General features: G+C 40.0%; 1 protein-coding gene across 2 annotated transcripts in view; it reads left to right on the top strand.

Annotated features, from left to right (window-relative positions):
• Nucleotides 1-12,835, top strand: part of WDR72 (WD repeat domain 72) — a 284,931-nt gene extending 272,096 nt beyond the window's left edge. For both annotated transcript variants that reach the window (XM_059714686.1, XM_059714683.1), the window contains exons 21-22: nucleotides 4,659-4,763; nucleotides 12,196-12,835. In XM_059714686.1, coding sequence (XP_059570669.1) covers nucleotides 4,659-4,763; nucleotides 12,196-12,251 — 161 coding nt within the window. In that variant the 3' untranslated portion in view covers nucleotides 12,252-12,835. The remainder of the gene's footprint in view (nucleotides 1-4,658; nucleotides 4,764-12,195) is intronic.
• Nucleotides 12,836-13,087: the final 252 nt, after the last annotated feature.

Raw genomic sequence — 13,087 nt, 5'->3', positions numbered from 1 at the left:
ATATCCAGCCTAAACCCCCCTTGCTGCCCCCTTGAGACCATTGCTCCTTGTTCTGTTTTCTATCACTACTGAAAACAGTCTAGCTCAATCCTTTTTGGAACCAACCTTCAGATAGTTAAAGGCTGATATCAAATCTCCCTTCAGTCTTCTCTTCTGCAGACTAAATAACCCCAGTTCCCTCAACATCTCCTCATAAGTCATGTGCCCTAGCCTCCAAACCATTTTTGTTGCCCTCGATTGGACTGTCTCCAACTTGTCCACTCCTTTCTGTAGTCAGGGGCCCAAAACTGGGCACAATATTCCAGATGTCACCTCACCAATGCAGAAGAGAGGAGAATAATTACTTTCCTCAATCTGCTGGAAATGCTCTTACTGCTGTTAGCCTTCTTGGCAACAAAGGCACACTGTTGGCTCATATTCAGCTTATTGTCCACTGTAACCCCAAGGTCCTTTCCTGCAGAGCTTCTGCTTAGCCAGTTTGTCTGAAACCTGTAGCAGTGCATGAGATTCTTCTATCCTAAGTGCAGGACTTTGCATTTGGCCTTGTTGAACCTCATAAGATTTCTTTTGGCCCAGTCCTCTAATTTGTCTAGGTTACTCTGAATCCTAGCCCTACCCTCCAGCATATCTACTACACCCCACAGTTTGGTGTTATCTGTGAACTTGCTGAGGGTGTAATCCATCCCATCTTCCAGATTGTTATTGAAGATATTGAACAATAATGGTCCCAGGACTAACCCCTGGGGCACTCCACTTGATACCAGCTGCCAACTAGACCAAGGCTCTAGCCAGGTTTCTATCCACCTTACAGTCCATTCATCTAACCCATACTTCCTTAACTTGCTTACAAGAATGTTGTGGGAGACTATATCAAAAACCTTGCTAAAGTAAAGCTATATCATGTCCACTGCTTACCCCACATCCACAGAGCCAGTCATGCTATCATAGAAGGCAATCAGGTTGGTCAAGCTCCTGGTGAATCCATGCTGACTCCCTCCTGATCACTTTCTTCTCATCCCAGTGCTTAGAAATGGATTCTTTGAGGGCCTGTTCCATGATTTTCCCGGGGTTTGAGGTAAGGCTGACTGATCTGTACTTCCCTAGATCTTCCTTCTTCCCTTTCTTGAAGATGGGTACTATATTTGCTCTTTTCCAATCATCTGAGACCTCCCTTGATCGCCATGAGTTTTCAGAGATAATGGCCAGTGGCTCTGCAATCACATCAGCAAATTCCCTCAGCACCCTCATACCCATTGCATCCAGCCCCATGGACTAGTACATGTCCAGCCCTTCTAAATAGTGCCTAACCTATTCTTTTACCACTGTTGGCTGCTCACCTCCTCCCCAAACTGTGATTCCTGGTGCAGTAGTTTGGAAGCTGACCTTGCCTGTGAAGACTGAAATAAAAAAAGACATTGAGTATGTCAGCCTTTTCCTCATCATCTGTCACTAGGTTTCCTCCCCCATTCAGTAAGGGACCCACACTTTCCCTGACCTTCCTCTTGTTGCTGACATATTTGTAGCAAACCTTCTTGTTATCCTCTTTGTCCTTTACTAGCTGAAACTCCAATTGCACTTTGGCCTTCCTGATTTCATCCCTCATGCGCTGGTCACTTGCCACATTTGCTAGTCTTCCTGCACATTGGGATGGTTTGTTCCTGTACTCTCAGTAAGGTTTCTTTAAAACACAACCTGCTCTCCTGGACTCCTTTCCCCCTTGGACTGGCCTCCCAGGGGATTCTGCTTATCAGTTCCCTGAGGGAGTCAAAGTCTGCTTTTTTGAAGTCCAGGGTCCATACTCTGCTGCTCTCAAGATACATCTGTTCCTATGAAGTCATGAGCTCCAGCAGGTGTCCATTTAAATTACAGTGTGGACCAGAGTGTGGAGTTTTGTTACCTTTTTTTCAAAAGCTCTCATGTTTCTTTCTTTGATAGGAAATAGTTACAGTAAGGCTATGTTGTATTTGTTTCAGGATAACCTTTTTATCCTGGGACAAAATGCAATTGTTCAGATATCTATTGTCCCAAGATAAATCCAGAAAAGGTTCACAGGATAAGAAGTACTAACATTTTATCCTGTACACACCAATCATGGGATACTTCTCTTCCAGGATAGACAGAGGGAAAACTTGTCCAGGGACAAATGAAACATCTGTTCCCAGCTTAAGTTTTGGGACTCTTTTTTAACCTTTTCATCACAATATTCTGTATTTGAAACTTTCTTGCTATACTTCTGAACAACTCTAACTGTCAAGTTTATCTATATAAAACAATCTAATCTTCTACTTGCATCGGCAAAGTACAGAGAAAGGATGAACTGTTTCAGAAAATAATGTTCCATTACATTTGGCACTAGAATGCTTTCTTTTCAAAATCCAACAACACAAACTTATAATTTCCAATATTTCTTTTCTGAATAAATATTTCTTGTGGACAACAAACACAAGGAATTCCTCTCTTCACAGCTGGATGTATTTCTTTATTCTTACATCTTTCTCTCTCCCCTCCAAGATGATGCATAAAACAAAAGCATCAATTAACTCATGCATCCATTCTAGCCTGTTAAGAATTTTAACCCACTGTGGTGTTATATAATATTCAATTTGATTATTTTGGAACACATACCAACAAAATATACATCTTGAAATGAAGTTGTTGGGGAAAATGATACATTTCAGTCAGAATTAATGCTGGTCAAATACTACAAAGACGAGTGTCTGTGAAGCTTAGTATAGATTCAGAAAGGTTCAACAATTTGCACTCCTTTCCAGTTGGCCGTCTGTGAACATGAATTTCAGTGGCTCTTTGTTGTCATTAACATTTGAGGATTGGAATTTAAACTTGTTCATAGGGCCATCACAAGGCACATGCACCCCTTAGTGTGAGGGCTTAAATGAGGCCTAGGCCTTCTGCAAATACCTCTGTTTGCACTTGTACAAGGTATTCATGTGTGAACAAGAGTATTCATTATTTTTTAATTGCCGTTCTTCCCCTTCCAAGTCAGCTAAGCCCTCCCATGCTGTTCCATGCCTTTTCAGAGGAACCCCAGAAAAACAAAGTTCTACTCCATGTGGATATTAATGATTCTACTTACCTTTCACACAATTAAAAGTTTCTCTGGTTTCTTTGACCCCTGCTTGACAAAGTGGTGTAAGCCAGTTAGTTGCTGTCTTAACGCTGAAGCTGCACCAGAATCTGTTTAGTTTTTAGGGAAAGGTGGTATTTTTAAAGTGAAAGTTATTGTATGATTTTACAGATTTTATTACTCCATCCATATGTTATTGTTATATATTTAAAGTCCTGATCCTACAATGGATTTTGAGCCTTATGGGATTCAATTAGGCTCCACATGGATGGTCCAGAGTAATGGAGCTGATAGCAGGATTGGAATAACAAATTGCAAACTGATAGAAAAGACAGGGTCTCTGTGGAGATATATTTTGCATCCAGTAGCTTTGTTAACAATTAACCGAATCTGATTACGTGATTTCTTTTAATTTGGGAAACTGTATAGAGAAGTATATATAGAGCAGATTCACTTCCTATATAACCAATACTTACTTTTCAAAATTGATCAGAAAGTGAGTGACTGGCATGCAGTCATGGCCAAAGCCCTGTTCTCAGAAACAAACCCCACAGGGAATTTATGCAGAAGCATCTGTGCAGGTCTACCTCTATGGATCAGTCTGCAGGACAGAGATCTAAGTTAGCTGTACAGTTAACAGAGGATTCAAGTACTAATCCTGGTGTTTACTGAAGTCTAGTACTACTGCAACCAATAGAAATAAGGCCTGAGAACATCAGTTAGAGATGGATCCATATTTTATTGTGTATTCCCCATGAAATAACATGCAATAATTTATCTTAACAGTGCAATTAACCTTTATTACCAGTGTAATGTGTATTTCCTGGTCAGTAAAGGCTCAGACCAGAGGTGATACAAAAACATAACTGGCCATGGCAAGAAAATGTCAGGCCAGAGTTGTTGCATATTTTCATTATAGGAAAATGTACATTGGATTTATTGTTATAGGTACTGTGAATGACACATAAATAATATTCCTATCTCAGTGAAGATATTTTCTTCAGATTCAAAAATGCTTAGCAATTAGATAAAAGGTATGTTTTTAATAAAATGATAATCTCTAGGACATAGTTTATGCTGCTTTTTACTCTGCTCTGAAATATATCACTAAATTTATTATATGTTTTGGTATTATATAGCACATATTTGCATTTTAATTTATTATATTTAACTAAAATTAATTTAGATCAAAATAAAACATGTATCTGATTCCAATAATTACAAGACCTTTTCACTGATTGTTTATTCTATTTACTGATGTATTTTGCTAGAACAAAGTGGCTAATTAATTTTATTGTTTCAGGTTTAGGTAAAGGGAAAAAATATTTTTTTTCACTTTAGAAGGATTATATTTAAACTGATGTCTCAAACTCCTCCCCAGATAAAGTAATGTCTATAGATTTTTCAACTATTATATGCCTGCCAATAAATACTTTGAGGTTCCATTTTATTTTAATTTATTATTTGTGTTTACAAAGTATGTCCTCAATTGAAAGGATTGTGACAAAGGAGGGAAGTGTTTTATTTGAGAATATATTACAACTCTCCTCCCCCTATTTTTTCTTCTTTATAGCTCCAGTCAGTGTGGTCAAGCATGACAGCTGCTCAAACTCGGCAAACTTCCAAGAAGCTGAGGATATGCCTGACAGATGTGTCTTGGAAGAGTCTGAGAGTCCAGGTGAGAGCCATTTAAAGATAGTTGCCAAGAATCAAATGATAAATTTGACACAGTTTTGGGGCCTACAAAAAAAAAATCACATTGCAGCTGCTAAAAAAGAAAGAGCATTACAATATCAAATTAATAGTCACCTCCAGTGTTCATAGTCTGGAGCTGATATCCTTTGCTCTTTCACCAAGAATTTGGGTCTTAGAAAGGATAAAGACTTTCTGACCAAAAATAAAGCTGACAGTAGTAGTTCATTATAATTAGTTTTGGACTAATTCTCCTAGTTAATATATGTATGAGGTCTGACCCTTTGAAGGTAGGCCAAGGGTATGAAAAATTAGGAGTACTGTACCTACTGTAGTTGAATAAAAAAAAACAGGCATCTAGATGCAATATACCTGGCAAAATGCAAATTGCTAATTTTATAACTTGATTCTTTTTTTTTTTCAAATCAACTCACTATAGACATTTTAACTAATGGTTCTCAACACTGAATTGTTTCATTGCATACAGATCCATTAGGTGCATCTCTTCTAGGGGTGATGATATTTGTCTTCATCTTGCTGTATATGAAATAACAAGAAGTTTGCTAAATAAATCTCAAGAAAGGGCAATTAAATTTAAAGTGGTTCCAGTTGCAGTTGATTAAAGACACAGAGTGTGAATGAAAAAAAAAAAGCCAGGCAAGCTATATCTGCCTCACACATGGACATATATGTAATGTGACACAGTAGTCATTAATGAAAGAGTTAAACATCATTTTTTCACTTGATATTTTCCTTTCCTTCTTTATCTGGTTTCTCTGTACCCTCTTGCATCTTTGTGTGCTGATCCGTGTATCATATTTTTGATTCATCCTCTCTGCGGCCTGTCAGCTTAGTTAAGAGATTTCCAAATCTTGCAGCCTGCGCTGACAGGGGGCAGCTGCCAACAGTCCCCTGATCCTTCCCCAAGGAGCACAGCCGAGATTTAATTTTCAGTGAAAGGGTGCAGTCTGAAATCCATGTCAGGTCCCCAAAGTCATCTCAGAACCCAGATAGGACCCATGGCTAGGGGATTATATTTCAGCGCACTCCACTCCTGCAAAATTCCTTGGGAGTTGAACTGCTGTCATGTACCTGATTTGAACTACATTTCCTTTTCATCTTTTCCACAGAAATGAACAATGGTATATTTTAGAATAATTGAAATCAATGAATTGTAAATCCATGTGCATTTTCAAGGCACTTTGGTTCGGTCCCACTACCTTACAACAATGCTGCATGAGATTTAAGAGGCGTAGATAATCCACACCGGTAAAGAGACAAGTTTAATTTCTCACTTCAGCTACATCAAACCACCTATGGTACTGCTTTACACATCCTTCAGTAAATGTCTATAGACCTTTCTAGAACTGTAAAAGGTTTTTTAAAGGGGTATAGTCTTACTGTAATCTGTTCTGGAGAGAAGTGGCAAAGAATGTCAGGTTAAGAGTTCTAAATGGTTCAAGGAAGAATTAATGTAGTGCTCCCTCTGCCGAAAGATGATTTTAATTCACCTTTCATTTAAATTGTTTTGGGTGGTAAAATGTACCCAGGGTTCGATGGGAATTTAGAATACATATTTCTGGCTACCACAAACAAATATGAAATAAAGAAAAGGAAGCCAAACTGTCAGGAGGTGAATATTGATTGGGAAAACATGTGTTGATAAAGAATCTAAACTTAAAAAAAGTGAGTTACATTCTGTCCATCCGACATAATTAAAGTGGTAATAAACAATGAATTACTCTGACTTCGCTCTCTGTCCATTCCTGCATTTTAAGACATCTTGCCTTATAGGTCTGAAAACCTCTGGAGATTTCACTACTGGTCTCACTGCTTTCCACTGAGAATTTGTGGCTTGGTTGTCATGGAGACATCGTATTTCTCCAAGAATTGCTCATATTGATCCGTGGACAGGCGTAAATGGCCAGGCGAATGTGAGGCGTAAAGGGGGTTGGGCAGTACTATAAAATGACCAGAGGTTATGGGTCGGAAATAAGCTCATAGCAAACACTTAGGTAAAGAGAAAGAAACAGTTTCATTTTGTTTCAGGATTTCGTTTTTGCACTTTGTGCCATTGTCTTCTTTCACTATAGACTGAAAGAAACTTGTTAGTCACTTGTCATGTCAGATCTTTGGTGCTTGTCCTGACACAGCTGTCAGCCTTCCAGCTCTGTGCAGTTCAGGGACACACAACAAAGAGCTAGCAACATGAATTATTTATTGCTCCTTGTGTGGATGAAATTCTGTGATAAGAAATTAAGACACTTCTGACAGAAGCTCTTGTTTGAAAAGAAATTTTTTAATGATAGAATACATTTACGTAAAGCTTTACCACTTACTTTTTTGTTGTCAAACATTAAAAGACTAACATAACGTTTAGGTGGCTTCTATTTTCTTTCGTATTTATCAGACACTTTAACTTTGTAGTTTATTTTAGGGCTTCAGAGCACGAGGAATATCAGCATTTGACTTAAGCAAACCCACAACTTCCAAATTCGTGTTCCACAAAAGAAAACTGAAAAGCTGTACCTAAGTTTGTGGTAAAATGTAACCCATATTATTTGCAGAACTGCTTGCATTTGGCTTAGAATTGGGTAGTCAGACGTGTCCTATTTCTCAAAGACAGGAAGTTAAAGATTCCATTGTGTTTCCCACCTCTTTTGATGGAGGACGTGTACAAGTATTATACTGTATCTGCAAGGAGCTCTGGAAGTATTCTTAGAAAGGATACTTTATCGAAACTGGTAACATTACAGATGTGCAGTGAAAATATTAACAGAGCTGATTGTGCCATCTGTTTTATGAAGATGAAAGTCTTTAACCCTGAAAACAGATTCAAAGTGATAACAGTGATTTTAAATCCCTAAAACCCTATACTGTTTATTGGCTTGCTCTGGTTTCACACTTTCCACTTTGCACACACCCTTCCCCCTGCTGCAAACACGGGTCTCAAGTAATCATAGAAAAGGGCATATACCCAAGTGAGTAGCAGAGATCCATTAAACCAGGTAAGAAACTGATCTGGGATTTACAGTGATTTTTAATGTTCAAAATGTTGTCTGAACTAGTCTCTGACAGGTCATGGAACCTCTCAGCTTACACCTTCCTTTTCCTCTTGGATAATGCATAGTAAACACTTTTCACCTGTGACAGACACATACAAATATCAGACTAGAGTTTCTTGCCTAAGCAAAATGGATTTTAGTTGCTCCTTTGCTAGTGCCTACAAGCTGCCATTATCTGTGATAGTGGCTTGTGTCTATTTTAGCCCACACACAGAGGGGATGCTGGACTTCTGTCCCAGATGCCTAATACTAGGTTTCTCACTGCCATTTTCCCCACATGCTGAGGACTGCTTCTGCTTGACATGCAAAGCCATAGCTCTTCAAACTTGTCTGTGCTTTCACCCATAATGTAAAAATCAAACAAGACCATTCTTTGTTCATAGTTTTCATACATGCATAACAAAACTGTTGAAAATATTAACTAATCCTCATTGCATGTTTGAGTTAAATAATTCTTATAAGTCACATTTTCCAGATGAAGAAACTAAAACACAGAGCTTGCTCACATTATCACATCAAGTCTGTAGCAGAGCTGGAAATAGGACCCAGATATCCTGACTCATGTTTCTTAGGTTTATCCACCAGACCAGGGGTTGTCAACCAGGGGTCCATGTACCCCTGGGGGTACTTTGAAAGGTCCCAGGTGGTATGCGGGGGTGGACAGGGACAGAACACCGCCACCCCACACTGCTGCCTCACAGGAGCAGGGCCTCACAGACGCTGTGCTGCCGCTGCGCACCACACCCCCGCTCTGCGTCCAGCCACTCGCCACCCCCCTCCCTCCCAAGGTACACTTACTAAAAAGGGGTCCACCGGGCATATACTTATTTAAAAAGGTTGAAAGCCCCTGCACTAGACAATGCCCCTTCTCTCTGAAAGCTTAGCAGCCTTGCATGGCTAGGGAGTCTTGCTTCTCTCCTTCCTTATTCTATTGCCCATGCAGAAACCTTTATTTTTATTTTTTTTTTTGGAGCTTAATAGGCTTGTACTGCCATGGAGCTGGAGGCAGAAGAACCTGCTGAATTTCATCCTATAAAAACTGAGGAGGAAAGCAGCACAAGTTAATGAAGCCTGAAACTTCTGTGGCCTGTGTCTGCCCTTTAGAGTACTCCCACTAAGGGAGCCCCTTAAAGCATGGTTCAGGCAGGGCTTGTGCTGTCTACAGATGGATTAGATCAGAGCCCAGATGGAAAAACATAGTCAATAAGTACCGGCACAGCACAGATGTTCCTTTCCTCTTGTGGACCTTCTATCTCACATGCATACAAACTTCACAGTATCCACCAGCTAAGTAGGCCCCAGTAGCTACTTCCAGGGGTTTGGGACGCAGGCCATGCTCCTTTGGTGAAAGAGTTGGTAGAAAATGGAAGCTGATATTACAAAGCATGTTCTCCCTTATCTCAGTTATTCCCACGCAACGGAGACTAGGACCTTATCTGATGGCTTTCAAAAGTCAATCAGTGTCTCTTTTGATTAGATCAATACGGTTCATTTGTACAGCTTAAATCCCTCCAAACACTTCATACTCATGCTCAAAATATTGGCCCATCTAAGCTTTTTGCCCTTCACACTGCGATGTTCCTGCTTGTATTTCAGATATCAATGAAAAATCCTAATAGTTTCCACATCCCTTCTTACTTAGTTTCTAGTCCCAGAAAAGCTTGAGCACAGTGATGGTGGAGAAAAATCAGAGACTAAGTCAGGGTCTGTAGGAGAGAGCTCTATCCCAAGTAAGGAAATCTCTCAAAAGAGTCCAAGGCTGTGTGCAAATGAAACAAGGGGCACGTATGCACGACACTTTAAAGCAGATTAAATGCTTTTGCACTACTTTAATGGTGTCGGTGTTTGCACGCATCGGTGGTGTATTGAGCAGTAATTCCAGCCACTGTAGCAAATTAGGTGGCATAATGCGCCTTAAATGACTTGGGATGCAGCAAACTGAAAATCTTCTGAGGAGTTTTAGTTTGCTGTCCTACAGCCATGGAGGAAAGCACCAGGCTTCATGTAGCTCAGGGGCTCTGCAGGAAGCCTGTGCAGGCAGCCTGGCAGCAGCCCAGGAAGGCAGCTTCACCCAAGAAAAGCGGCAAGCCTGATATCTTTTTTTTTCCACCCCCTGGAGCCTGCCTGAGCTGTGCGGTGGCCTGGTGCTTCCCTCCGTGGCTGTGGTGCCTCCTGGGGCCACCTGAGCTAGGTGCCTATGGGTGAATGCTGCCTGGGAGGTGGCCACCACTGCTGCAGAGGAAAGCAGAAGCCACCCCCACAGCTCAGGAACCACTCTGCCCACTGGCAGCTCTTCCTCCCCTCCCCACCACCAGAGAGCCAGGTAAGTTTGGGTGTGTGCACAACACAGGGGTTCAAAGGGCCCTAATTGAAGCGGTGTCTTTAAAAGCCCACCACTTCAATTTAGGGCCCCCATTTCATCTACACATGCCCCAAGTTTCCAACTGGCCATTAAGTACATGAGAGCCATGAATATGTAGCACTGTAAGTGTGATTGTGTTGTTACGAGGCAGGTTATAATCACTCCGTAGAATACTTGATTAACACCTTGGAGTTGCATGCACTGAAGACTGTGTTATGTAGATCAATGCAGTACTACTTATATCACTATAAATCAATATGCTGTTTATCTGAACTTGATACTCAAATCTAGTTCTTTTCCCATTAAATTTCAAAGTTATGCAGTGCCTTATTAAAAAACAAAGCAATTAGTTTTTCTTTTTCTAGCCCATGTACCAGTAGCATTGCAAAAATTAGGCAACAGTAAACAAGGACAGCTTCAGGAATGGAGCACTGAAGATTGTTGATGATGATGCATGAAACAGAAAGACTGCACAATGTGAAAGCAGCCCATTAATCGTAAATACAGATAGCACACATTTCTCATGGACTGTGTTAAAAATGTTAAAATGGGCAAGGATGCTTTCAGAAATAAAACTTTTAGCATCATAATGGTATCATAGAATCATTTTAGGGTTTGCTAGTTTGCAAGTCATTATTTTTTTCCCCCAGATTTAGAAGAAAATGGCTTAAGAAAATGGTTCTATCTAGCTCTAAAATGTTTGTCTCATCTAAGATACAGGTATATTATTTGATTCACCAGCAAGCAAATATCTTGACAATTCTGAGGTCTAGTATCAGAGCTGAGAAGGAACCATTGAGTGTGTTGCCTGGGGCCAGGGGCTGTTCCCCCACATGCAATCCGGGGTCTTGGTCCCCATCCGCAACCTATGGGTTGCGCCCGCGACCCACTGGCCGCGCTCCTCGCCGCCAGTTGCTCACGCACTGGTGTGCGAGTAATTGAGGCCTCCTCCAACCCCTACAGCCTCGCCCAAGCCTCTGGGTGTAATAACACAAACACAAAGCAAAACCACAAGCCCCTAGGCTGTAACACAAATGCAAGCCGCATGGCCATAACTCATCATCATAGCTCAAGCCTCCAGGGCTATCATGAGCTGTACTTGTGACTTAGGTGCCTTCCCATATCTCGGCCAAGGGAGCTCCTGCCTCTCCAGCTGCTGGCAGAGAATTGCCAGCCTGGCCTCAGCCCTGAGCTTTATAAGGGCCAGGCCCTGCCCCCTACAGGCAGCTGGCTCCGCTTGGTTGCTCCGGTAACCCACAGCTGCGCTCATTACCTGAGCAACCCTCAGCTGGGCTCGTCATGTCAGGCCAGGGCGCGCTCACTCGCTCCCTGGCAGTTTCTCTTCTATAGGAGCAGGGGCACCGAGGTGCCCTGCGACAGCATAATACAAGGAAATCTTTAAGTTTAGGCTAAAATGATCATATATCAAATCACAAAAATCAGGTATCTAAAAGGTGAATTAAGATCCATTTTAAGCATAATTCCAATAAACCAAGACAGAAATAAAATATAATACCTGAATAGTATAATTCACTATTACCTCTATTTCAACTTATTGTAGTGTTAGTCCAGTTGAAAGTAAACATGCATTTATTTTGTGAGCAGTGATTGGAGAGAGAATACAAATAATGTGTTAATAATACCCAGTAGGAATAATCTCTCTCCTTATGCAATTGGGAAGTTCTCCCCTTGAAAAGAAAATCTGTTCTGTTGAACAATGTTGAAGAGATTCAGGTGCTCTCTTGAGATGTTATGGTTTTTGCATTGCTTTTTGTGATTTTGTATGAGGTGTATAAAATATTGTGTGTTTGGAAGTCTGCAGTGTTTTTGAATATGACAAGTCAGTGATGCATAGCTTAATTTCACTATAAACAGCATTGAGATTATTTATCAATCAGTAAAGCAATTTACAGTGGACTTTTTTTAAGGGAGGCTGCATATGCTATTCTGCCACACAGTGTTAAAATCAAATTAATACATTTGTTTTCCAGATGAGATGAAATCACATCCTTGGATGTCCAAGGTATGTTCCTGCAAAGTGTGTTAGACAAGCCTGCTTATTAAATGGAACCACAAGATGAGCAAGTACAGTACAGGAAGTGAAGACAGAGGACATTGTTATGGATGGCAGCTGTTATTTTCTGTGTTTTGATACAAGTAATACTCCATGTAGGATTTATTACCATATGTCTTTCACAATTAATTTTCAAAAAATACCTGTCATCTGCTTCTCCTTTCTCAGTTATTGGTTCCAATATGCATTGCCAGCCCTCTCACAAATTTGAATTGATTGAATTTAATCCAGTTATTTCTAACATATATGACCTTAAATGATTCCTTATTTTGAGACATTTTTGTACTAACAGAAACAATGACTCCAAATCTCAATCCATTGATTTATCAGAACAGTTCTGAAACTGAATTATACAATGATGTGATCTGGTAACTATTACATTTTGCATGCAATTAATTTAATTTTTCACATTTAAATTCTCTTTACTTTATAATTCAAATACTTTTATTATTGATAATATTTTTGCACAGGAAAAGACCAAACATATTTAACAGAACTTAAGTATCAGTGCTTCTCTGAATTAAAAAAAAATGTGAGCTATTAAACACTAAAATGAATCATGATTGTGTGATTGTGTGTGTGTATTTGATTACAATTCACAAATTTCATTCTAAACACAAATATATTTACCATGGAAACTTTTCTTTCACACATATACACAAGATTCATTCTTATACACACTATATATGTGTGTGTATACATACTTGTTTAGAGAAAGCTGTCAAAAAATCTAGCATCCTTTACTGAAATGTTGCAGTGCATGTTTCATAGATTCATAGATTGTTAGGGGCTGCAAGGGACCTTGCAGA

This window comes from Alligator mississippiensis, chromosome 11 (assembly GCF_030867095.1).
Source record: "Alligator mississippiensis isolate rAllMis1 chromosome 11, rAllMis1, whole genome shotgun sequence".
In the NCBI taxonomy this organism is placed as follows: domain Eukaryota; kingdom Metazoa; phylum Chordata; order Crocodylia; family Alligatoridae; genus Alligator; species Alligator mississippiensis.
Note: the sequence above shows the minus strand (reverse complement) of the source record. Positions and strands in the feature narration are given on the sequence as shown.